The following is a 23,280-nucleotide window of genomic DNA, read 5'->3' on the forward strand; positions in this document are numbered from 1 at the left end:
GCCCCCATGTCAGCAGTTGCCCACTTCTTTGTTATTTGTATAATTCTCCCTCGACCCCTCCCATATTCCCTGTGATGTATGCTTTAAAAAGAAGGCACCTCAGCATAATAGACCTCGATAGGTATCCTTCTTGGTCTCCTGCTCTTCTTTTTCTACCTCCCATCTCCTTCCAGGTTTGCGGTCCCCCTCACACCCACAAATAACTGAATCCCGCAGGACGGGATAGAAAGCTTAAATATGTGTCTTCACTTATACTTCCCCCACCTTCTTCTGGCAGCTCCCAACCACATACCATTAACAACAAAGGGATCAGAGACCAGAGGAAAGGCTGCAGATATGATTCAGCAGGTTAGAGCATTTATAGCTCTTCAGAGGACCAAGATTTCAGTGCCCAGCACTCTAGGGTTGCCACAGTTATCTGTTAAATCTGAGAACTCCTACACCCTCTTCTGGCTTCCAGGACACTGCATGCACCGATGCACTATCACACATACATGCAAAGCTCTCATGCAGGTAAAATAAAGTAGATACAATCCTGTTAAAAATTCCAGCCTATCTTCTGACATACACCTACAATTCAGGCATCTAGGTAGCACTGGCATGAGTAGTGTGGGCTACATACTCAGAACATATTAACAGAGGAAAAGAGAAGGGGGTCTGAGGAGAGAGAGGGCTGAAATGTGTAAGGAAATAGTGTCTGCTCTCACCTGTGGTGTTACTGAGAGTCTCATTGGTGCTATAGACTCCATCCTTTTCCACCCACACAGAACATTCATATGAAGACCCAGGATCAAGTCCATCCACAGTGACACTGGTGTCTGTTGTGTTCCGGGTCTCAGTTTGGCCACCATGTCTACTGCACTGGGCCCAGTAGGTGAGGCCCTGCAGGGAGGACTGATCAGGAGGCTCCCAGCTCAGGCTGATGGAGATGTTGTTTTGACCTTCGACCCTCAGGTTTCTCACTGGGTTTGGAGCTGAAATGGGGACAAAAAGGGAAATCAGTGTTGTTCCTGGTCCTCAAGTTTCTGTCTCTTCAGAGATGATGGCCCAGTGGCAGAGGTGGAAGTCCAACATGGAAGCACAGTTTCCCTGTGACTGGTGTGACATGTGGCTGGTTGTCATTACAAGGCTGCTGAGACTCAGTGCTCAGGGCTGGGAAAGTTTTATCAGTGCATTAGCAATGTCAGACCTAACAATGCCTCAGGTCTGTAAACCCAGTTTTTAGGACACTGAGTCAGGAGGATACCTCCCCATTTAAGGCAAGCATGGATACATAGAAATATCCTTTCAAGAAAAGGAGAGAGAGACAGAGAGAGAGAGAGAGAGAGAGAGAGAGAGAGAGAGAGAGAGAGAGAGAATCAAAGACAACAGAAGTAAAATGTACCCCAAACCCAACTTCACTGATCTTTAAAACAAAGTCTGCATGCAGATATTGGCTGCTCTAGAGCTTTCTTGAGTCGATGCCACCTTCCTCTTCCTCTATTTTAGAGTGGCTGAAGAAAGCAGAAGTGTAATAAGCGCCTTCACTGTTATGTGTTCCTCCTTCTCCTTAGCTCCCAACCACCCTCTACCACCTACCATTCACAACAAAGGGATCAGAGACCAGATGTTGTGCTGGAGCGATGGGTAAGTAGGTAATAGCATTTACTGCTCTTGTGGAGGACCCGAGTTAAAGTTCCCAGAACCCCAGGGTGGCACAAAACTACATTTTAAATTTGGAGAAACCCTACAGGCTCTTCTGGCTTCCAGAGCACTGCATGCACCTGGTACACCTGACACCCAGGAAGGCAAAGCTCTCAAACACATAAGATTAATAGAGACATTCCTGTTAAAAAGTCAGGACAAACGGACAGGTGCACAGCTATAATCCAGCCATCTAGGCAGTATCGGCAGAATGGTTGTGAGTTCCAGGCCGGTGTGGGCTGCATATTCAGAACTGATTAAGATCGAGAAAGAGGGAGGTTAGAGAGATGACTCAGTGTGAACAGCTCTGACCGTTCTTCCAGAGGACCTGGGTTCAGGTCCCAGCACACACATGGCTCCTCACAACTGGCTGTAACTCCAGCTCCAGAGAACCAGACACCCAGATCCAGATCTATGTGCAGGCAAAGCACCACTGCACATAAAATAAATAAAATAACTAAACAGAGAAAGGGGAAACAGGTTTGAGAAGAGTGAGGTCAGGGGGTGTGTAAGGAAATAGTGTCTGCTCTCACCTGTGCTGGTATTGAGAGTCTCATTTTTGCTATAGAGTCCATCCTTTTCCACCCACACAGAACATTCATATGAAGACCCAGGATCAAGGCCATCCACGGTGACACTGGTGTCTGTTGTGTTCCGGGTCTCAGTTTGGCCACCATGTCTACTGCACTGGGTCCAGTAGGTGAGGCCCTGCAGGGAGGACTGATCAGGAGGCTCCCAGCTCAGGCTGATGGAGATGTTGTTTTGACCTTCGACCCTCAGGTTTCTCACTGGGTTTGGGGCTGAAATGGAGACAGAAAGGGAAGTCAGTGTTGCCTCTTGTCCTCAAGTTTCTGTCTCTTCAGAGACCATGGACCCAATGGCCCAGGTGGAAGTCCTACATGGAAGCACAGTTTCCCTGACTCTTAGCATGTGGCTGGTTGTCATTACAATGCTGCTGAGACTTAGTGCTCAGGGCTGGGAAAGCGGTATCAGTGCATTAGCAATGTCAGACCTAGCAAGGCATTGTTGCTCATATCTGAAAATCGAGTACTCAGCAAGCTGAGACAGGAGGATTTCTCTATTTTTGATACACACATGGGATACAAAGGTATTTTTTGTCAAGAAAACAAAGAAAGAAGCAAGGAAAGTAAAATGAATAAACATATGCCCCCAAGCCCAACGTCATTGCTTTGTAAAATATGGGTTTTATGTAGAAATTAGATATACCATAACTTTCAAGTATCTGTGATGCAAGTACTGGAAAATCCGACTGAATTGGAAGGTGGCATCTCCACACCCAATGCATTGGAAACTGCTAGGGATCTATGTTCATCACCCTACCTAAGACTTCCAGCAATGGGAGATCTGGAGTTGAACCAGCTTTCTCTTGGTACCTGGCAAGATTCAATTGGAGGCCCTAGAATACCAATCTAGACAAAAACTCTTCTATGTACAATTAGTCCTGCCTACCAGATGTGCTGGGTCCAAGGTGGCCCAGAAATCGTGGGAGCGACTAAGAAATGTCTGGTCCAGCTTGAGACCTCCATGAGAGGGAGCCCACCCCTGACACTGCCTACCGTTTTCAAATATCTCTCATGTAAGTACTGGGAGACACAACTGGATTTAGAGGGGGCATATCTGGTCTGACCTAGATACCTAATTCGATGAAAAATTCCAGGAATCTATTAGGGTCACCCTATCTAAGACTCCTAGCATTGGGGAATTCAGAGTCTGAACCAGCCATCTCCTGTAACCCAATAAGTGTCCAGTGGAGGGATTGGGACACTAACTCAGACCAAACAAAACAAACCTTTGATGTCCAGTTGGTCTTATCTACAATTGTACTAGAGTAAAGGTGTCCCAGACATTGTGAGAGTGGCCAACCATTGACTGATTTAGCTTGACACCCATGCCACAAGGGTGAATCTTGCCCTCAGGCTACCTAAAAGGCTAGGCCTGTTTGGCCCAGACCTCAGAGAGAGAATCATTCCTGATGACGGTCTGCTATACTCCTAGACTGGTGTCTAGCTCAGTTGTTGCTAGAGAGGTTTCCTCCAGAAACTGATAGAAACAGATGCAAAAACCCACAGTCAAGCATTAGTGGAGCTCGGGGAATCCTGTAGAAGAAGGGGAGGAAGGAATATAGGAGCCAGAGGAGGCAAGGACACCACAAGGAAACAGCCCACAAAATCACCTAACAGGACTCAAAGGGGCTCACAGAGATGGAAATGACAACCAGAGAGCCTGCAAAGGACTAACCTATGCCCTCTGTTGGTATTCTGTCTGGACTCCACCCCTACAGTTACCTGGCAACAGCCAGGTGTGCTCCTCCCCACAGTTACCTGGCAAAAGCCAGGTAGGTCTGGCCCACAATAAAAGGGGCTGCTTGGCCACTCCTCTCTCTTATTCTCTTACTCTCTTACTCTTGCCTCTCTCTTGCCTCTTGCTCCCTTGCTCTCCCTCTCTCCCTATTCCCATCCCTCTCTCTCCACATGGTCATGGCAGCAGGCCTCTACTTTTCTTCTCTCTCTCTCTCTCTCTCTCTCTCTCTCTCTCTCTCTCTTTCTCTCTCTCTCTCTCTCCTTCTACTACCCTCTTAACTTCCCTCCCCATGCCCTGAACAATCTCTATTCTATGCTATACCATCATGTGGCATGTGGCTGGTCCCTCAGGGGGAAGGGATGCCTTGGCATGGACCTGTCAAAGACATTGCCTTCCCCTATACCCCACCACACCCCCATAGAACATAATCTTATACCTATTTATCTTTTTTATAATCACAACACCTTCTGCATATAGCTTACAGTTGCATAATTTGTCTTCTTTTTGGACTCTTAACAGTGAGAGCAGGGACTGTCTCTAACTCTTTTGCCTCCATTAGGGACCCTTCCCTCCTACTGGGTTGTCTCTTCCTGCCACAATACAAGGAGAGGTGCAACTCAATATGCCATACCTACATTCTCATGTCTTGGGGAATGAGATAGGAGAATTGCATAAGTTCAAAGACAGCCTGAGTTACACAGTGAATTTCAGGCTAGCTGGGACTATGGAGCCATGTCCACTCTCAAGTGGATGCACACACACACACACACACACACACACACACACACAATGTCAATAAATAAAGATATAATTTTAAAAAGGTGCTGACCCACAGAGGAAAACACTTGAAAACCAACTTTGACCTCCACACAAATGCCTACACACAAACACATACATACATACATACATACATACATACATACATACATTCATACACACACGTGTACACACACACAGGAGTCATATACTACACAGATATACACATGCAAACAAAAGTAAATCACTAGATATGGTTATGGTGATTTGCACCTTTAATCCCATATTAGGGAGGAAGTTAGTGAGTTCAAAACCAGCCTAGTCTGAGTTCCAGGACAGCCAAGGCTACACCAAAAAACACTACTTAGAAAACCAAATCAATCAATCAATCAATCAATCATCAATCAATCAGGATGAGTCAGGATTTGGCCATGCAGAAGCCCACACAGCTCCAGGTACTCTGTGGCTATAAGTACATGGACTGTTACCAGGGACCTTCACGGCCCTCAACTGATCAAAGAAGCTGCCATCTTCAGGGAATTCTGGTTAACACAGAGATTGGTGGAAGGTGGAGATGTTGAAGACACACCTACCATCTCCTCCGAGGCTCAGATACCATCATGGAAAGGAGGGGTGCCAAGTGCTATCTTGGGGGCATGACATAGCTGTGGCACTCATGACCTCCCAGCCATTGTGCTTGTAGGGATAAAGCCAACACAAGATTGATGCTCCAAATAGTTACTCACAAATGTGCGGTGTACTCATGAGACCCAACCAAGGGGAAATGGCAGTCCAGGGATTCTGGGGGAGAGGAAGTCACTGTCTTCAGTGACAAAGCCACCGCTCCAGTGGGTAACTCTATATCTACACCCAGGTCACAATGTAAAAACAAAAGAAAAGGCCTTGTCGTTCTTGCTCAGAACTCCTGTCCTTAAATTGCTCTAGATTTGAAGTCTAAATAGGGACCAACTGGGAAATCAGCTGGCCCTGTTGGTCATATTTCTGTAAATCATAGCCCCAGTAGTGGGTTGCTGGATGGTTGAGACCTGACAGTCCAATAGGGAGACATGTTTTGTGTTATGTGTGGGTTCTTGGTATGTAGCCAGTTGCAACCCATGGAGATGGGAATATTTTTATGAGATTAGGAATGCCAATTTTGTGCTCTCTTTATGCTCATAATTAAGGAAGGAGACCCCCTTGGCTACATGAACTATGGGGGCCCCCTTCACTTGTATTTCTTTTCCTAAATTTAATGTGGATGATAAATTCACATGTATGGATGTCATTCCATTTTGCTTGGATCGTGAAATCTGCCACCTTAAGAGACTGTCAGCTCTTAAACTTATCTCTTCTAAAGAAAGAAAGAATCCAAAAGAGTCAGGCTCTCACCTGCGGTGGTTACAGGAATCTGTGGGGAGCTGCTGACGCCATCTTTCTCTACCCACATGGAAAACTCGTATGAAGAAGCAGGAGCATGCCTGTCCACTGTGACACTGGTACCTGTTGTGTTTTGAATATTATTGCTGCTACCATCTCCAGGCCATTGGACCCAGTTGGTCAAGTTCTGAGGGTCAGTGCCATCAGGGACCTCCCACCTCAGGGTGATGGAGGTGTTGGTCTGAGTCTCTGCCCTCGGGTTTCTCAATGGGCTTGGAGCTGAGAATTACAGCGGGGCTTCCAGATTAGAAAAGCATAGATCATTCATTATTCTCCCTCCCACCACCTTGTGCTCCACCACCACCACCACCACCCAGCTCCAACCTGAGAAACTGCCCTTATCCCTGGCCCACTGTGAACCATAAGATTCAGGGGAACTAGGATCTCATCTTTTGTCAAGGACAAGGTTAAAGGTAGGGCTACTCACCAGCTGCCCTGACCACAGAACAACCATACAAACCCTAGAGAAAAAACCAGGTAGGCAAGAATTAGCTCAGGTAAGGTGAGACTCGGGAGGTGGAGCTAGCAGGACTGACTGAGACTCTCTTGATTGATCTCTGTCCTTTCCTTAAACTTTGACCAAGGAGAGGAGGATGGGGATGGGGTATGATAAAGATCACCCCAACGCTGGTGCTCTGTTCAGTTGGGAGGACGGTCATGCATGGCATAAGTGGAATTCCAGGGAATCAGAGCCAAAGTTGGTTCCCTGATAAGGGCAAGAGATAAGAGGAGCAGTTTCACTTTCTGAAAAATACAACCAGAGGCATTGGGGGAAGGAAGCAATGGGCCAAGAGGGAAGACAAGAGGCAAAGAAAATGGGCTGAAGGAGGTGGGCCAGAGCTGGACACCTTGGGTTTGTGGGAAGAGAGTTAGGGCTTGGGCCTCTGGGTCTGCGGGAGGAGGGCTGGGCTTTGCATATGAGCAGCCTGGTCCCATGTTTACTCTCATACCAGACACCAGTATACGAAAGCTTGTCTATATTCCTCGAAATGCAGAGTGTTCTTTTTTTCTCCAGGTAATGGCCTTCCCTGGCTTCTTCAAGTCTCTGGCTGAGAGACCTTCCTCCCATATCTCTGGGAATGTAGATTCTAGCCTTTTCTCTCCTTCCCTCCTTCCCTTGGACCCCAGCTCAGCCCTGAGCAGAGAACTTACCAATAGCACCAAGCTCCTCCAAACCCCACAGTTCCCACCAGCTCTGGCCATATGTCCCGATACTGCGCAGGGGATGCAGGAGTCCCGGCTCTGCAACCTCTACTGGATGGACTTTCGACTTAAGATTTTCCTTTTGCCAGCCCATTGGTGAGGCCAGAGGCTGAGGCTGCAATGGGCGGAGGAGGAAGTAAGAGCTGTAAGCCTGAGAACCCAGTTGGGCCCTGCCCTGTCTCTTAGCCTCCTTCCTTTCCTTCTCGGCCCCCCACACAGACATTCTGGACATCTTCTTCTGTCCAGTCTGGAATCCTCAGTCTCAGCACACTCCATTTTGTACCACAGAAGCTTCATCTCCACTTAGGTACCTTCAGATCCCCTAGGTAGGCAGAGGTCAGCTCCCATTGTGTGTGAATGTGCCATGCAGATTTCCAAATGTAAATAGAGCCAAATGTCCATCTGGCTGTCCAGTCTTAGGGAATGCGGACACATCATAGCCAACCCATAGCCAGGTGTGGTGACTCACACCTGTAATACTTAAGGGGAAGCTGAGGCAGGATTACTATAAATTACAAGCTAGAATCAGCTCCTGTCTTAAACACACATATAAGCACATATACACTTTGACACAAGTGTACGTGCACACTTATTTTGCATGCATAAATGCATACACATGTACACACACACACACACACGCACACACACACACACACACGCACAGGCATACGCACACACACACAGGTACCCTGAAAACGGTATCTCCTCATATCCTACTGGAGCACTTGAGTTGACGGGGGCTCTGTATTCTGTTTCCTTTTCCTGTCTCCCGTAGACCTTTGCAGCTCCATCAGGTGACGCCTGCATGTTCCTCAACCCGTGGCCTTTGTATATTTTCTCTGTAGCACAGATGCAGTCTCCCACTGCCCTCTAGCAAGGCCTCTCTCCTGTTCTTTCCCTGAGATTCAGCTCAGGCAGGGTCCACACCAGGCAGCCCTGAGTTGTAGTCTATCCTGGTAGACTATTTACATTTGCATATCTCCCTTGTCACGGGGCGTTTCTGTGACCTTAAAAAGGGTGACTTCAATCCATGGTGACTCAGATTTCTCCTCTATGAAAAATGGTCACAGCTACCGGTAAACAAGCTTCGAAGAATGAGAGAAATGGTTGTCTGAAAAACCTTACCAGGGTGTGGTGTTTCATGCTTGTTATCACTGCATTTAAGGAGCTGAGGCAGAAGGTTGATAAATTCCATATCAAAGCAAGGTGTGTAATCACACCTGTAATCCCAATAGTGAGGAAGACTAAGAGTCAGAGTCCAGCCTGGGTGATGTATGGCCCTGACTTATACCCTAGGCTGGCTCAAACTCTCCATGCTCTTCACTGAACTTCCTCTCTTCCTGCCTCTGCCTCCAGGGATCTGGGATTCTAAGCAACTGTAACCAAGGGCTTTTCCACCCACACCCCAGTTCCTGAATAATGACTTGAAGGCTTATTATTTATTTATGAATGAATGCCTACGTTATTAGCTAGGCTTGTTCCTTAACTAGTTTGTAACTTAAATTAACCCTTTTATACTATTCTATGTCTGCCATATGGCTGGTTACCTCTCCTCATATACTTGAGTCTGGATGGGGAATCTTCCCATTTGACTGTTTCCCAGGGCCTTGTGCATTCTACCTAACAGAATTTTATTCCCTGATATAATTTTCATTTAGTTTTTGAGACAGGGTCTCACTTTGTACCTCTGTCTAGCCCTGAAACTCACTACGTAGACTAGGCTGGCCTTGAACTTACAAAGATCTACACTTGCCTCTACTTCAGTATTTTTTTTCCCCTAGAGTGTTAAGAATGAAGGCCAAACCACACCAGGCTGTTGTATTTCTTGAGACTTCATCTCAGATAGCTCAGGATGGCCTTGAAAGATCATGAATGCCTAATTGACTCCCTCCAGGTGCCACTGTGACAGGAGTAGACACTGTCTTTCCTAACCCTGTCCCAGAAGGCACACACCTACCACTAATACCTTTCCCTCTCCAGCACTGGAAGGCACAGCTTGAAAGTGTAAGAAGTAGGAAGTGAGAGTCACGGGTGCCCATCTTGGATGGTGTCATCCATTATGACATATTGGTTCACAATAAATGTTTGCCCTTTTTCGTCATTCTCACAATCTCCCTTTAATCAAGGAGAGTTACAAGGGGGAAGGGTGGGGAGGGAATTACCACTTATTGCCCCATGCTGAAAACATCTCAGGACATTGTTCCTGAGTCAGAGGAGGAAGGAATCAAGCTCAGGGGGTCATAATCAAGTGTTGCACTTTGGCCTCCAGGACAGATGTCACTTCCTAACCTGCACTTCCACCCTACCCCATCCCAACTCTCCTCTCTTCTACAGCTCCTGGGATATGAGGATACAGTTATCTGCATAGCTAACCCAACAAGGCATTCCTGATTGTTCCACCATTAAGAGGTGAGGCCAGCCTGGTGTACATAGCCAGTTCCAGTCCAGCCTGGGCTATATGGTGAGGACCTGTCTCAAAAAATAAAAAAGGAATATTAATTATTGCAGTACATCCAAGCCCTACAGCTGTAATCTCACCTCTTGAGAGCCTGAACCTTACCTCAAAGAATGCTTTTTCACTACCTAGGTACGTGATAAATGGCTATGATGATGGGCGCGCCTGTGAACCGATGTGAAGAGGACAGAGCTTCACACGAGTTATCTTCCTGCACTGCTCTCAGACATGTATACTTTTCTTGCTTTCTTTTACTCTTCAAGACAAGGTTTCTCTGTGTAGCCCTGCCTGTACTGGAACTCGCTCTGCAGACAAGGCTGGCATTGAACTCAGAGATCTTCTTGCCTCTACCTCCTGAATGCTGGGATCAAAGGCGTGCGCCACTACACTTGGCTCCACCTTATAGATTGAGATAGGGTTTCTCACTGAACCTGGCTGGAATTCACCAACAGGCTAAACAAGCTGGACAGTGAACTTCAGGATCTTCCTGTCTCTTCCCCACCCATCTCAGGTTATATATATATATATATATATATATATGTATATATATATATATAGTCTCTCCCCCACCCATCTCACTCACACTCACACACACACACACACACACACACACACACACACCCCTTCTCTGGTGTTGTCTGGATTCTGAATGGCTAAAGAATCCTGTGCCCATGCAGGGGCAAAGCACATCTTATATAAGATGTACACACACACACACACACACACCCCTTCTCTGGTGTTGTCTGGATTCTGAATGGCTAAAGAATCCTGTGCCCATGCAGGGGCAAAGCACATCTTATATAAGATGTGTAGGATCTTCCTTTTCTTCCTTGACCCTTACTTGACTTTGACTTTCCCTGACCCTTACTCGCTCACTCACTCACTCCCCTCCCCCCTCTCTCCCAGTCCCCCTCCCCCACCTCTACCCATATCCTGTAATGCAAGGTTACTTTTCTATTGCTCTGAAGAGATGCTGTTGCCAAGGTACATTATAGAAGAAAATGTTTATTTGGGACTTACAGTGTCAGAGGGTGAGACTGTGATCGTCCTGGCAGAGAGTGTGGAAGAAGGAAAGCAGGCACCGTGATTCAGGTTTGTCATCCTAGATTTTGGGAGCGAATGTTGAAGGATCACTGTGAGAGGAAGGACAGCCTGGGCTATAGTGTAAGGCCATCTCAAATAACACATGAATACACACAAACACACACTACTTACTTACTCTTACTGCAAATATCTGTGAGCAACCAAATGCTCCCAGGAGCTATGTGGCAGCTCTGTGCCTGGAAAAAAGATCAAGGCACCAAACACAACCACACGGACAGGCTCACAGCCCGTTTCCAGCTCCCAGCAAGTTTCACACACAGAAGCATTTCTGTCTGGAACATGTTCCCTTCAGGGAGAACTTGCTGAGGCCAATCAAAACTACGGAAGGAAAGCTTCCACCTAGCTTCTCTGAGGCAGATTTCCAATGTCCTGGAAGACCCTGGACAAGGCGATTACAGTTACTGCGCCCTGGCTCTGATTCAATAGTAATCTGTAAGGGATACAAACGCTCACTGGGGGGCTGGAGCGATTGTTCAGTGGTCAAGAGCACAGGCATCCTCGGGACATAGGAGGTTGGGGGACCCTCCAGAATGCAATAGAGACCTGGGAGGTGAGAGACTCTCAGGACTGAAAGGGAGGGATCTTAGATGAAATGCCTGAGAATCGAAAGAGGAAACTTGTAGAGCCCACCTCCAGCAGGAAGATAGGGCATCAAATGAGCGAGTGGGGGCCATCCCACAGTCACAACTCTGACCCATAATTGTTCCTGTCTGAAATAATTACAGGGATGGAAATGGAGAGGAACCTGTAGAAAAGAGGGTCCAGTGACAGGCCCAAAGTAAGATCCAGCTCAAGATGTCCCAAGGCCTGACACTGTTACTGAGGCTATGGAGTGCTCACAAAAAGAGACCTAGCATGACCGCACTCTGAAAGACCCAACAAGCAGCTAAGAGAGTCAGATGCAGATATTTGCACCCAACCAATGGACAGAAGCAGCTGACCCCTGTTGCTGAATTAGGGAAGGCTGAAAGAAGTTGAGGAGAAGGGCGATCCTGTAGGAGGACCAGCAGTCTCAATTAATCTGGACCCCAGAGATCTCTCAAACACTGGACCACCAAACAGACAACATACACCAGCTGATAAGAGGCCCCCAACACACATACAGTAGAGGACTGCCGGGTCTGTGTTCATTCAGAAATGATGCACCTAAGCCTCAAGAGACTGGAGGCCCCAGGGAGGTTAGAGGTCAGGTGGGGTGAAGGGTGGGGACATCCATGTAGAAAAAGGGGAGTGGGGAGGAGGTGTGAAATGTGGAACAGTTGGAGGGTGGATGGGGACAGATAAAATACGGAGTGTAGAAAATTAATTAATTAATAAATTAAATTAAACCAAACACTAATATAAAAGTAATTTCATTTAAAAGGTCACAATGACTTCAGATCTGGCTAAGGCTGGGGGGAGGGAGAATGTATTATTAGTTAATTTCCTGTACACTGTGATTAAAATACCTGACAAAAGCAAGTTAAGGAGGTACTTTGGACTCATGGCTGCAGAAGGTTCAGGTCATCACCAGGGAGGTGTGGCACTGGGAGGCGTGGCACTGGGAGGCGTGGCACTGGGACGTTACAATCTAATGGATTCACATGTCTGAGCTCAGGAAGTTGGACCCAGCTGCAACCCTCAAGCAATCCACTTCGGCCAACAAGGCACAGTCTCCTGAAGGTCCGCCCCACATGGTGCCAATTGCTGGGATCAAGAGTTCACTTTCTTTTTTCTGGTGGGGGGGGGTATTTATTTATTTTTTATTAGATATTTTCTTTATATACATTTCAAATGCTATCCCGAAAGTTCCCTATACCCTCCCTCTGCCCTGCTCCCCTACCCACCCACTCCCACTTCTTGGCCCTGGTGTTCCTCTGTACTGGGGCATATAAAGTTTGCAAGACCAAGGGGCCTCTCTTCCCAGTGATGGCCGACTAGGCCATCTTCTGCTACATATGCAGCTAGAGACACGAGCACTGGGGGTATTAGTTAATTCATATTGTTGTTCCACCTATAGGGTTGCAGACCCCTTCCGCTCCTTGGGTACTTTCTCTAGCTTCTCCATTGGGGGCCCTGTGTTCCATCCAATAATTGACTGTGAGCATCCACTTCTGTATTTGCCAGGCACTGGCATAGCCTCATATGAGACAGCTATAGCAGGTTCCCTTCAGCAAAATCTTTCTGGCATTGTGCAATAGTGTCTGGTTTGGTGGCTGATTATGGGATGGATCCCCGAGTGGGGTAGTCTCTGGATAGTCCATCTTTTCATCTTAGCTCCAAACTTTGTCTCTGTAACTCCTTACCTGGGTATTTTGTTCCCTATTCTAAGGAGGAATGAAGTATCCACACATTGGTCTTCCCTGTTCTTGATTTTCTTGTGTTTTGCAAATTGTACTTGGGTGTTCTATGTTTCTGGGCTAATATCCACTTATCGGTGAGTGCATATCTAATGACTTCTTTTGTGATTGGGCTACCTCACTAAGGATGATATCCTCCAGGTACCTCCATTTGTCCAAGAATTTCATAAATCCATTGTTTTTAATTGCTGAGTGACATTTCACTTTCTAATAATGACAAGTACACAAGGATGACTGTAGCTAAAGCTGTCCCTCAGCTGGGACAGAAGCCCCATGTGTTTCTTGCCTTTGTTCTTGTGCATGTGGGTGAAAGGGTTATGCTCATAAGTTAGCAGACATTTCGGCCTTCTCAATCTATAGCAGGAGGACTTCCCATCCATCCTAAATAGCAAGCCCAGGGAACACACCAGTGCTGCCTTGAGACTCAGGGGACTGGCTGCAGCTTACAGATGGAGATCCCTATAGCAGTCTCCTTTTGGTTTCCTGGCTTTTGGTTTCCAGGCTTGGACCCTGGGGCCTCTCACACACTAGTCAAACGCTCTACTGAAGAGAGACAACTCACTGAGGATGACCTTGAATTTCTGATCCTTCCGCCCTGTTTTCCTTACGTTTCTAGTCCTGTGATAAGACACCATGACCAAGGCAACTCAGAGAAGAGTTTACTGGAGCTTACACTACAGAGGGTGAGTCCAGAACCATCATGGTGAAGAGTATGGCAACAGGCAGGCATGGAACTGGAGCAGTAACTGAGAGCTTCTATCCTACATACTGACCTACAAACATGACGGGGAGGGAGGAAGAGGGGGAGGGGGAGGGAGAGGAAGAAAGAGAGAGGTGCTAACTGGGAATGACACGTGCTTTTGAAATCTCAGAGTCCACCATCTTAGCTAGAGCTTCTATTGCTGCCATGAAACATAAGGGAGGAAAGGGTTTATTCAGCTTACACTTTCATCACTGAAAGGATGTCAGGACAGGAACCCAAATAGGGTAAGATCCTGGAGGCGGGAGCTGATGAAGAAACCATGGACGGGTGCTGCTTTCTGGCTTGCATCCCATGACTTGCTCAATCTGGTTTCTTATCGATCCCAAGACCACCAGCTTAGGGAAGGCACCACCCACTATGGTCTGGGTCATGCCCCATTCTCAATAGAGACTCCTTCTTCTCTGCTGACTCTAACTTGTGTCAAGTTGCCACACACACACACACACACACACACACACACACACACACACACACACACACAAAATCAGCAGTAAACTGTCAACTCGACACAAAAACACATCACTGTTAAGCCCAACCTTTCCTTTCTCATTCATCCCCAAGATCTCACATGAAAAACACAAATAACTTTCAAAGTCCCATCAGTCTTCTAAGCTGGAGAGATGGCTCAGTGGTTAAGAGCACTGATTGCTCTTCCAGAGGTCCTGAGTTCAAATCTCAGCAACCACATGGCGGTTTGGCTTGCAACCATCTCTAATGGGATCCAACGACCTCTTCCGGTGTGTCTGAAGACACCAACAGTGTACTCACATACATAAAATAAATCTTTAAAAAAGTCAGTCTCCTTAAAATATCCAATATCTCTAAAAATACAAAATCTCTTCTAAAAGTTCAAGGTCTTTCAGCCATGGGCACCTGTAAAGATCAACATTAAATTAAATATCTTCTTCAAGATGGAAGAACTAGGGCACAGCGCAATCACAGTCTGAACCAAGCAAAACTAAACTCCAATATTAGAAGTAACTCAATGTCCAATGTCTAGAATCCACTCATGATCTTCTGGGCTCCTCCAAAGGGCTTGGGTCACTTCTTCAGCTCTGTCCTTTGCAGCAAACACAGCTTATCGTCTAGGTTCTGGCTGGCTCCACCCCACTGCTGCTGCTGCTGTTCTTGGTGGTTATCCCATGGCATCTCCAATACTATTGGGGTCCCTTGCTTCAACTGGGCTGCACGTTCACCAACAGCCTCTCATAAGCTCTCTTCCTGGTGCCAAGCCTCAACTTCTTTGCTTGACCCCTTCAGTCCTGGGCCTTCAACTGCCACTGAGGCTGCATCTTCACAAATGGCCTCTCATAATACCAAGCCTCAGTTGTTGTCCATGACTCCTTCCCTTCATGCTTTCAAAACCAGTACCACCTGGACCACTCTTACACACTACCAAGTCCAACGGCCACCAGGAGATCCAACTATGATTCCATGACTCCCTCTGGAACACTCCCTCTGGAACTCCCTCTGTGCTGTCAGGAAATATTTCCCAGAAGATTTCACCTCGGTAATTCTGGTCTCTTCTCCTCCCCTTTCCTCCCTCCTCCCTCCTCCTCCTCCCTCCTCTCTTCCCTCCTCCTTTTTCCTCCTTCTTCTTAACGTTTGTTATTCTTTGTGAGTTTCACGCTATTCACCCCAATCCTACTCATCTCTGTATTCCCTTGCATCCACCCTTGCGAACTCCACTCACCAAAAGAAAATAAAGAACACACAAATAAACAAACAAACAAAACCAAATTATCGCTTCCGGTGCCAGGAGGAGCTGCGTCGCTGCCACCCGGGTCCATCAGGCCTCCAGTGGATCTCCACTGCCTGTCTCTCTGGACTCACTGCCGCCACTGTGCCATGCCTAGGAATTCGGATCCTGCTGGGATGTCAGATGAATTTTCGTTGGCAGATGCGCTACCTGAAGAGTCCTCTGCCAAACCGCCTACTGTGACCAATACAAAAGTTGGCCATTCTCCTCCAGGGTGGCCAGGCTCCAGCCCGTGGAGTAGTCTAAGTGCTCCACCTGCAGTGCCACCTGGACTTCCCCCGCCCCCCAGGAGTGCAGCAGCCTCTATTTTGGACCAGTACCAACAGGAATGCATCCCTCCATGCCTCCAACCGGACCACCTCCCAGCCCGCCCCACCCCCCTTTCCTCCTCCTGGACCATCATGTCCCCCACCTGGTGTTCCTTATCCAGCTCCTGCAGTGCCAGGCCCTGGCCCCACAGAGCCATATGCTACACCAAATTTGCCTAAGCCAGAGCTGCCTAGGCCGTATGGTGCAGCCACAGATCCAGCTGCAGCCGATTCTTTAGGTCCAGGGATTCCATCTCTTCTGGACCTTGGGCACCAGGAATTGAGGGGCAGCATCCTAATGTGCCAGGGCCGTATCCCACTGTTCCTCGTCCAGTGTCAGGAGCACGGCGTGATCCGTGGGGCACTGTGCCACCCGGAGCCTGGGGACCGTCTCCTGCAGCAGACCAGGTGAAGGAAGCAGAGCTTGGCGGGCAGCTCCTGCAAGCGCTTAAGCATCTAGATCAATGGCAGGGTTGTTAATGAGGACATTTCCGGCACCTCCTGTGTCTTGTGTGCAGCTCTCTTAGAAGCAACAAGGTCCCATGTGCATGGCAAACCCTCTCCACCGGACTTACTAGGTTCAAGACGATCGTGGATTTATTTCCTGCTGTGTTCAGAACCTTTTAATGAGAAGGTGGCCAGAACCCCAGCAGGGGCTCCTGGCTGTGCACTGGCGGTGTGGGCTCTGGCATTTTGGTGTGGTCTGCTTCTTTACAGCTTCTGTTCTCACCCTGCCATTCTGGGCAACGAGGGGGGGGGGGGGTCCAGCTTCCGGTCAGATCGAGAGTCTTCACCCTCACAGCAAAGTGTGACTCTTGAGCTTGTTTGGGCTGCAGGGCTATGACAGCAGTGATTGGTGACCCAGAAATATCGCTGATCTTCCTACCACATGGGTCAAAACAGATTTATCAAAGATACCTTCTTAATTAAGCCTAGGAACTTGGTTTGGGTGCATTTGATGCCAGCATTTTTTGTCTGGAGCTCTGTCGGAGCAAGAAACCTTTCCTAGGGGCTCAGCGCAGTTTTGAGAGAAACATTTTGTTGTTTTGGTAGAACTGGGTATAATGGTTGAATTAAACTTACTAATACAAGTATGTCACGAAAATACAAAAAGAGACCCTAGATGTATAGGTAGAGGAACTCCTTTTACCCCCCTGGAGGATTTGTCCTCTAGGGTATATTTGAGGTTCTTTCATTGGTTTTGATATTGGCTGCCATCCTATTAGGCTTTGCTGAAGTAACAACTTCTTTTGGACTCCACAAAGATTGCTGGTTCTCCCCTGGGAGCCTCTTGGATATGGAACCTGACCTGCCAGCCTGAGCATCGAAGCCCTGGAACATATTGTCACTGCCCTGCCTACCTACATAACTCTAAGCCAATAACTATCAGTTGCCAAGTTCATCAGCTGGTGTTAGGTTTTGTTGTTCTTTGTAGGATCATTGGTGTTCTTGTTAATAGAACTTAACAACCCACCCTGTGTGGTGTGCTCTGGACAGTATTTCCATTAAACCCTTGGTTTTTTTGTTTTGTTTTGTTTTGTTTAGGACTTTACGACTGGATAATTGGGAGTTACTGGATTTATTATTATTGAATGTAAGAGTGGAAATCAAAGGGATAGCAGGTTTTCTTGTTTTGTTTTCGGAACATGTCTCTTGTTGCCTTAAGTGTTTCTGTGTTCAGGGAAGAATGAAGAAAAGCTAAAATAAAATGAATAAACGCTAGCAAAATGATGAAAATAATCTGCAAGGGGGTTCTGGTTTTATTTTAACCTAAGAACAATCCAGCTTTCAGAGCAAACAATGTAGGCCATGACTGGTCCACTGAAAAGACGGGTTGTCAATAAGTATTTGGTCTTAAAGGAATCCAAATTATAGAATTTGTTGACATGGCCTCACAATAATTCTTAAGTACAATAGAGATAGTTGAGATGTGTACAAGGACAGTTTTTGTGAAGTTGAAGTCTTTGGTTTTGCAATTTTCCGTTCTTTACAAAGCCTCCCTCCCGCCTTTGTTGGTCTTGCTATCAGTAGTGGTTAACAGTCCGTTTCTCATGACACACCTCACGTGTGGCCTCCCCTAGACAGCTTTTGAAGTTGTAGATTGGAGATAGTCCCGCTCTGTTTCTGGTAAGATACTGCCTCATTTTCAGTGGTTGCCTACACTTACCAACTGGTGCCACGTAGTCCTCACCCTGATGACTTAGAGCTAGCTTTCTCAGATGCCAAGATTACAAACTCTGGAAGTTTCACAGGGCTTTGAATCCTAACTGAACCTGGTGCTGGTGAGCAGCGGAGGCTTTCGGGGAAGCTGATCTTACTTTCAGAATCCTGCCAACGGAAACAAAAGTGGATGATGGATGGGATCGAGATTTCATGCTTGCTTCTAGCTGCAGAGCCCATCTGAGGACTGAGCCTGCCTCGTGTGCACATCCGGGGTGGAGCTCTGGTCCCTGTGTCAAGGAATTTCCTGGTGAGGCACACCGCTGCCAGCTGCCTAGATGAAAAGTGATTAGTGTCTTGGGTATTTTTTTTAAAATGTGGCATTTTGTTTTGTTTCGTTTTTGAGGTCTCACCATGTAACTCTGGTTAGTCTGGAGCTCTTTGTACAGTTGAAGGACTCACAAAAATCTTCCTGTCTTTGTCTCCCAGGTGCTGAAATTAGAAGTATGTTATGTGGCTGGCTTAATAAACTGTGTGTGTGTGTGTGTGTGTGTGTATGTAAATGAATATCTTTCAAGAACCAAGTGTGGTGGCACACGCCTTTGATCCCAGCATGTGGAAGGCAGAGGCAGTCAGATCTCTTAAGTTCAAGGACAGCCTGGTCTACAGAGAATTACAGGGCAACCAGGGCTATACAGGGAAATGAAGTCTCAAAAAAATAAAATAAAATAAAATAAAATAAAATAAAATAAAATAAAATAAAATAAAACAAAAACAAACATCATTCCAAGATTGTAGTGTTCATCAGTGCAACTATTGAAGTGTCCAGCGTAGCAGGATTGTTCCCGCTCTTCTGGTTGACAGACTCGGACATCATGAAGTAGACACTACTTTTTATATGTTCTCTATAAAAGATTTTGTAATACTTTTTTTGAGATTATGATTTTTTTCATTTATTGAATAATGTCAAATTTGATGTATTTTACAGTCTATGCATTTTAAGTTAAGTTGCCTGAACTGTGGTTTGAGAGACAGTTCATACTGTAAGCAATGGAAGGAACTAGATTTTGTCACCTGCTGCTGCATTTGGAAACAAAGACAAATGTTGCTTGAAGAAGTAATTATAATTAGGAGTAGGCTACTGATGTGATCATTGATATTTTTAAGGTAAAATTGTTTGCTTTTGTGTGTAATGCCTGAAAGCTTTTTAAAGAAAATATATTTTTGAGATTTCATGGTTTCTTTGTGTATTTTATTACCTGGGCCCGATTCTAGGCTTCCCTAAACCAAGTACAGAGCCCCCTTAGCTTCCTGTGTGTAGTAATAAAGAAAACAAGGGTCTGAAAAAAAAACAAAAACAAAATTATAGAAAACATCTCATCATGGAAGCTGAAGTGTGTCACAGTGTGTCCCACAGTATACCCCTCTGTCCACACATCTTGACTTGAAAATGTTCATTGCAATGAGTCATTGGTCTGGTTCGAGGTCTCTGGCTCCTGTTACACTATCAATATTGTCCCGTTGTGACCCTGTGTCATGGAGATCCTACAGCTTTGGATCAGCAAGATGGCTCTTTCACACGCTCCAACAGCTCCAAGATGATGTGGATTTTTGTTGCGGCTAACTCAATGCCCTGGATCTGGGCCGGGGTGGTATCTGAGCTGGTCAGCCTGCTGGCTCTCCCACATCCACACCACCAGACTTGTGCACTACCAGAGCACTCCAATACTGCTCTGACTAGGCACTCTCAATGGCACCATGGGCAGGAGGCAGGATTAGCTCTCCTGCTCTTGTGTCTGCTGGGCCAGCTCACCTTCACTGTGCTCCGGAGTTCAGAGCCCACCCTCCCAAGTGATGCAGCCAGTGAGGAAGAGGGCCAGCTCTCCCACTCTCAAATCCCTAGACCAGCTCTCTAGATTCCCTCAGGTATCAAGGGAGTGGGGTGGGGGGTGGCAAAGGGCATCAACCCTGTGCCCAAACCACCTGATGTCAGACCAGTTGTGAGGTCAGTTGTCCCTAGCTCATGCCCTCAGGCCTGCTCACCCTCACCCCCTGCACCAGGGTCAGCTTGGCTGTGCTGCCCAGGTGAGGTGCAGGAATCCCTGTCCCAAGTTCTGCCACTGCTGAGATATGGGGCCAGCTTTCCAGAGTGACATAACCAGTGCTAGTTCTGCACAACCCGTGTCTCTCTGTGGTCCCAGATGGCTGCCCAGACGAGGGACGTCTCCATGGTCTCTAGTGGTAACATAGGTCATGGACATAGACACTGACGCCTGCAGCTGCATTGACTACATACCCAGCCATGGCCTTCAGTGGCAGCAAGGGCTGGAACTTCACCATAGCCTCAGGTGGTAGAACTGGCTATTCACAAGAGACTACTCCTCTCTACCGCCCATCTCCAGTTCCATCTCTCTTCATGATGCTCAAACTGTTCTGCTTCTCTTTCTCTCGCGAGTCCAGCACACACTTGCACATTGCACTGGCTCTCACTGCATGGGGGCCATGTGGCTGGCAGGCTTAAGGGTGACCTCCTTTGCCTTACCTACGTGCTATAGTGGCAAGAAGGTCTCTAAGTGTCTACAGCCCACCTCTATGGCAGGGTGGCAGACTGGTCTATGGATGACTTCCACTTGTGCTGCATTCTGTGGTGGCAGGTGGGGCTCTATGAGTCTAGGGCCTGTTTTTGCTATGCAATAGAAGGCAGGTTTCTGGTCACCTATCCCTGCCAGGACAGCCTGGCATGGGGATGAGTGGGTCTCCCTGGTTTCTTATTAATTACTGCTAAATTTTTTTGGGGGGGAGTGTTTTGAGACAGGGTTTCTCTGTGTAGCCCTAGCTGTCCTGGAACTCACTCTGTAGACCAGGCTGGCCTCAAACCCAGAAATCCGACTGCCTCTGCCTCCCAAGTGCTGAGATTAAAGGCGTGTGCCATCACTGCCTGGCTACTGCTAAATTCTTAACTCCAGCTAGCCAGCATCAATTATTCCCATAAAATAAAGGTTTCACTTTAGTAGTTCTGGTATCTTGTTAATCATGGCTGATTCTTCAATCCCAGCTAACCAGAACTACAGAATCTTAAATCAAAATAGGGAACATTTCCAATAATCGTTAAACTTACCTCTGAAATTTCACAAGTCAGGCCTCCATCATCTGCATTGCTCTCAACATTCTTGTCTTCCAAGCTCCCGCTTGATGGCTTTTCTAGCTCAAAGTTCCAAAGTACTTCCACAAACTTCACCAAAACACTGTCAGGTCTGCCACAGCAACAACCCATTCCTGGTACCAACTTGTTTTCGTTAGGGTTTTTATTGCTGCCATGAAAGACCATGACCAAAAAAGTTGAGGATGAAAGAGTTCATTTGATTTATACTTCTAGATCATAGTCCATCTTTGGAGGAAGTCAGGACAGGAACTCAACTAGGGCTGGAATCTAGAGGCAGAAGCTGATGCAGAGGCAATGGAGGGGTCCTGCTTACTGGCTTGTTTCCCATAGCTTGCACAGCCTGCTTCATTACAGAACTTGGAACCACCAGCCTAGAGATGGCACCACTCAAAATGGGCTGGGCCCTCCCCCACTGGTCACTAATTGAAAAAAAATGTCTCTAAGTTGGCTCTCATGGAGGCATTTCTTCAACCATGGGTCCTTCCCTCTGATGACTCTAACCTGAGTCAAGTGACATACAAAACTAGCTAGCACACCCACATCTAGTGACACACTTCCTCCAACATGGTCTCATCTCCTAATCCTTTCCAAACAGTTCCACCAGCTAGAGACCAAGAATTCAAATATATGAGCCCTTGGGGGCATTTTGGTTCAAACCACCATCATGTGCCCACCTCCCAAGGGTTCTGTGCCTTCTAGGTGGGCATCTACCAACTGACCTACATCCTCAGCCCTAACTTCCTCCCTCTAGGTACATGATTTATCTGTGTAGGAGATGGTGGATCTTGGAAAATAGAATCCAAGGTAGATGTGAACTTTATAGTGACACCTTAAGAGGCAGCTGGTGTTCTCAGTATGGGGTCTGCTTTCCCAGACAACACCTTGCCTGGAACTCAGTATTTGGCTAACAAACCGGATGGAAGATACATTTTGCCCCAGTTGCAATTGGCCCTATTGTCATCTATTCAACAGAGGTGGTGGAGTCTACAATGATTCTCCTGAGGATTTCCTGGGGCCTAGATCATCCTGTCACCCACAAACGTCACAATGGTTCCCCTCCTCACACTTAGGTAGTGAGATCTGCTTACAGGGACAGACACAATAAGGTTCTAGCTTGTTTGCTTATGCAACATGAGCAACTGAACCATGGGTCCCCTGCATGCTAGGCTGGCACTGTCCTGTGAAGCCATACACCCCAAGTTCTTCACTGGTAGCCTCTGGGTAAGATGCTCAACCACAGGTCTATATCCCCATCTCTCTTTTACTTAGTGTTTTTGTTTTGAGACAGGACCTCACTTTTTATTCCTGGGTGCCCTGGAATTCCCTATGTAAACCAGGCTGCCATTAAACCCACAGAGATCCTGCCTCTGCCTCCAGAGTGCTGGGATTAAAGGTACACTACCATGTTCAGTCCTTTTTTATTTTTATTTTTCAGTTTTGGATGGGGTTTCAAATGGTTTCATGTTAGCTTTGAAGTTGCTACATAGTCAAAGCTGGTCTCCAACTCCTCCTGTTCCTGCCTCCCTAATGCTGCGGCTACAATATCCAACTCTCTTTTTATCTTTAACTCAGTTTTATATTGATTTCTTTCTTGAAGGTAGTGATATGGAGTTTCTCTGAATTCTCTGATATGGCTTTCCTTGAATTCACTTTGTAGACCAGGTTGGCCTCAAACTATCAGAGGTGTAGTAATAATTTTGGAATCTTGGTTTCTTTGAAAAAAAAACAGAAATGTGGCTAGTGAGATGGGTCAGTGGTTAAGAGACTGCTCTTCCAGAGGTCCTGAGTTCAATCTCCAGCAACCACATGGTGGCTCACAACCATCGTT

The 23,280-nt window shown here is 46.9% G+C and overlaps 1 protein-coding gene and 2 pseudogenes across 10 annotated transcripts in view; 1 reads left to right on the forward strand and 2 right to left on the reverse strand.

Moving 5' to 3' along the window:
• The window catches only part of Ptprh (protein tyrosine phosphatase, receptor type, H), a 55,434-nt gene extending 47,090 nt beyond the window's left edge, over positions 1-8,344 (reverse strand). For 7 of the 10 annotated variants that reach the window (XR_003946524.1, XR_881746.3, XM_006540204.4 and 4 more), the window contains exons 1-5: positions 7,351-7,475; positions 6,626-6,659; positions 6,151-6,261; positions 2,217-2,483; positions 708-974 (exon numbers count right to left, since the gene is read on the reverse strand). Coding sequence is in view for 8 of the 10 variants with exons in the window: in XM_006540204.4 (XP_006540267.1) it covers positions 708-974; positions 2,217-2,483; positions 6,151-6,261; positions 6,626-6,659; positions 7,351-7,401 (730 nt within the window). In the remaining 2 variants the exon portion in view is untranslated. Of the gene's footprint in view, positions 1-707; positions 975-2,216; positions 2,484-6,150; positions 6,262-6,356; positions 6,418-6,625; positions 6,660-7,350; positions 7,517-8,089 lie in introns of those variants that run through there. The other 3 variants (XM_011250634.3, XM_011250637.3, NM_207270.2) reach the window with 3 other exon arrangements.
• Positions 8,345-15,832: 7,488 nt separating this feature from the next.
• Positions 15,833-16,619, forward strand: Gm9463 (annotated as a pseudogene).
• On the reverse strand, positions 16,717-17,470 carry Gm18973 (predicted gene, 18973; annotated as a pseudogene).

This window comes from Mus musculus, chromosome 7 (genome assembly GCF_000001635.26).
Source record: "Mus musculus strain C57BL/6J chromosome 7, GRCm38.p6 C57BL/6J".
Taxonomy (NCBI): Eukaryota; Metazoa; Chordata; class Mammalia; order Rodentia; family Muridae; genus Mus; species Mus musculus.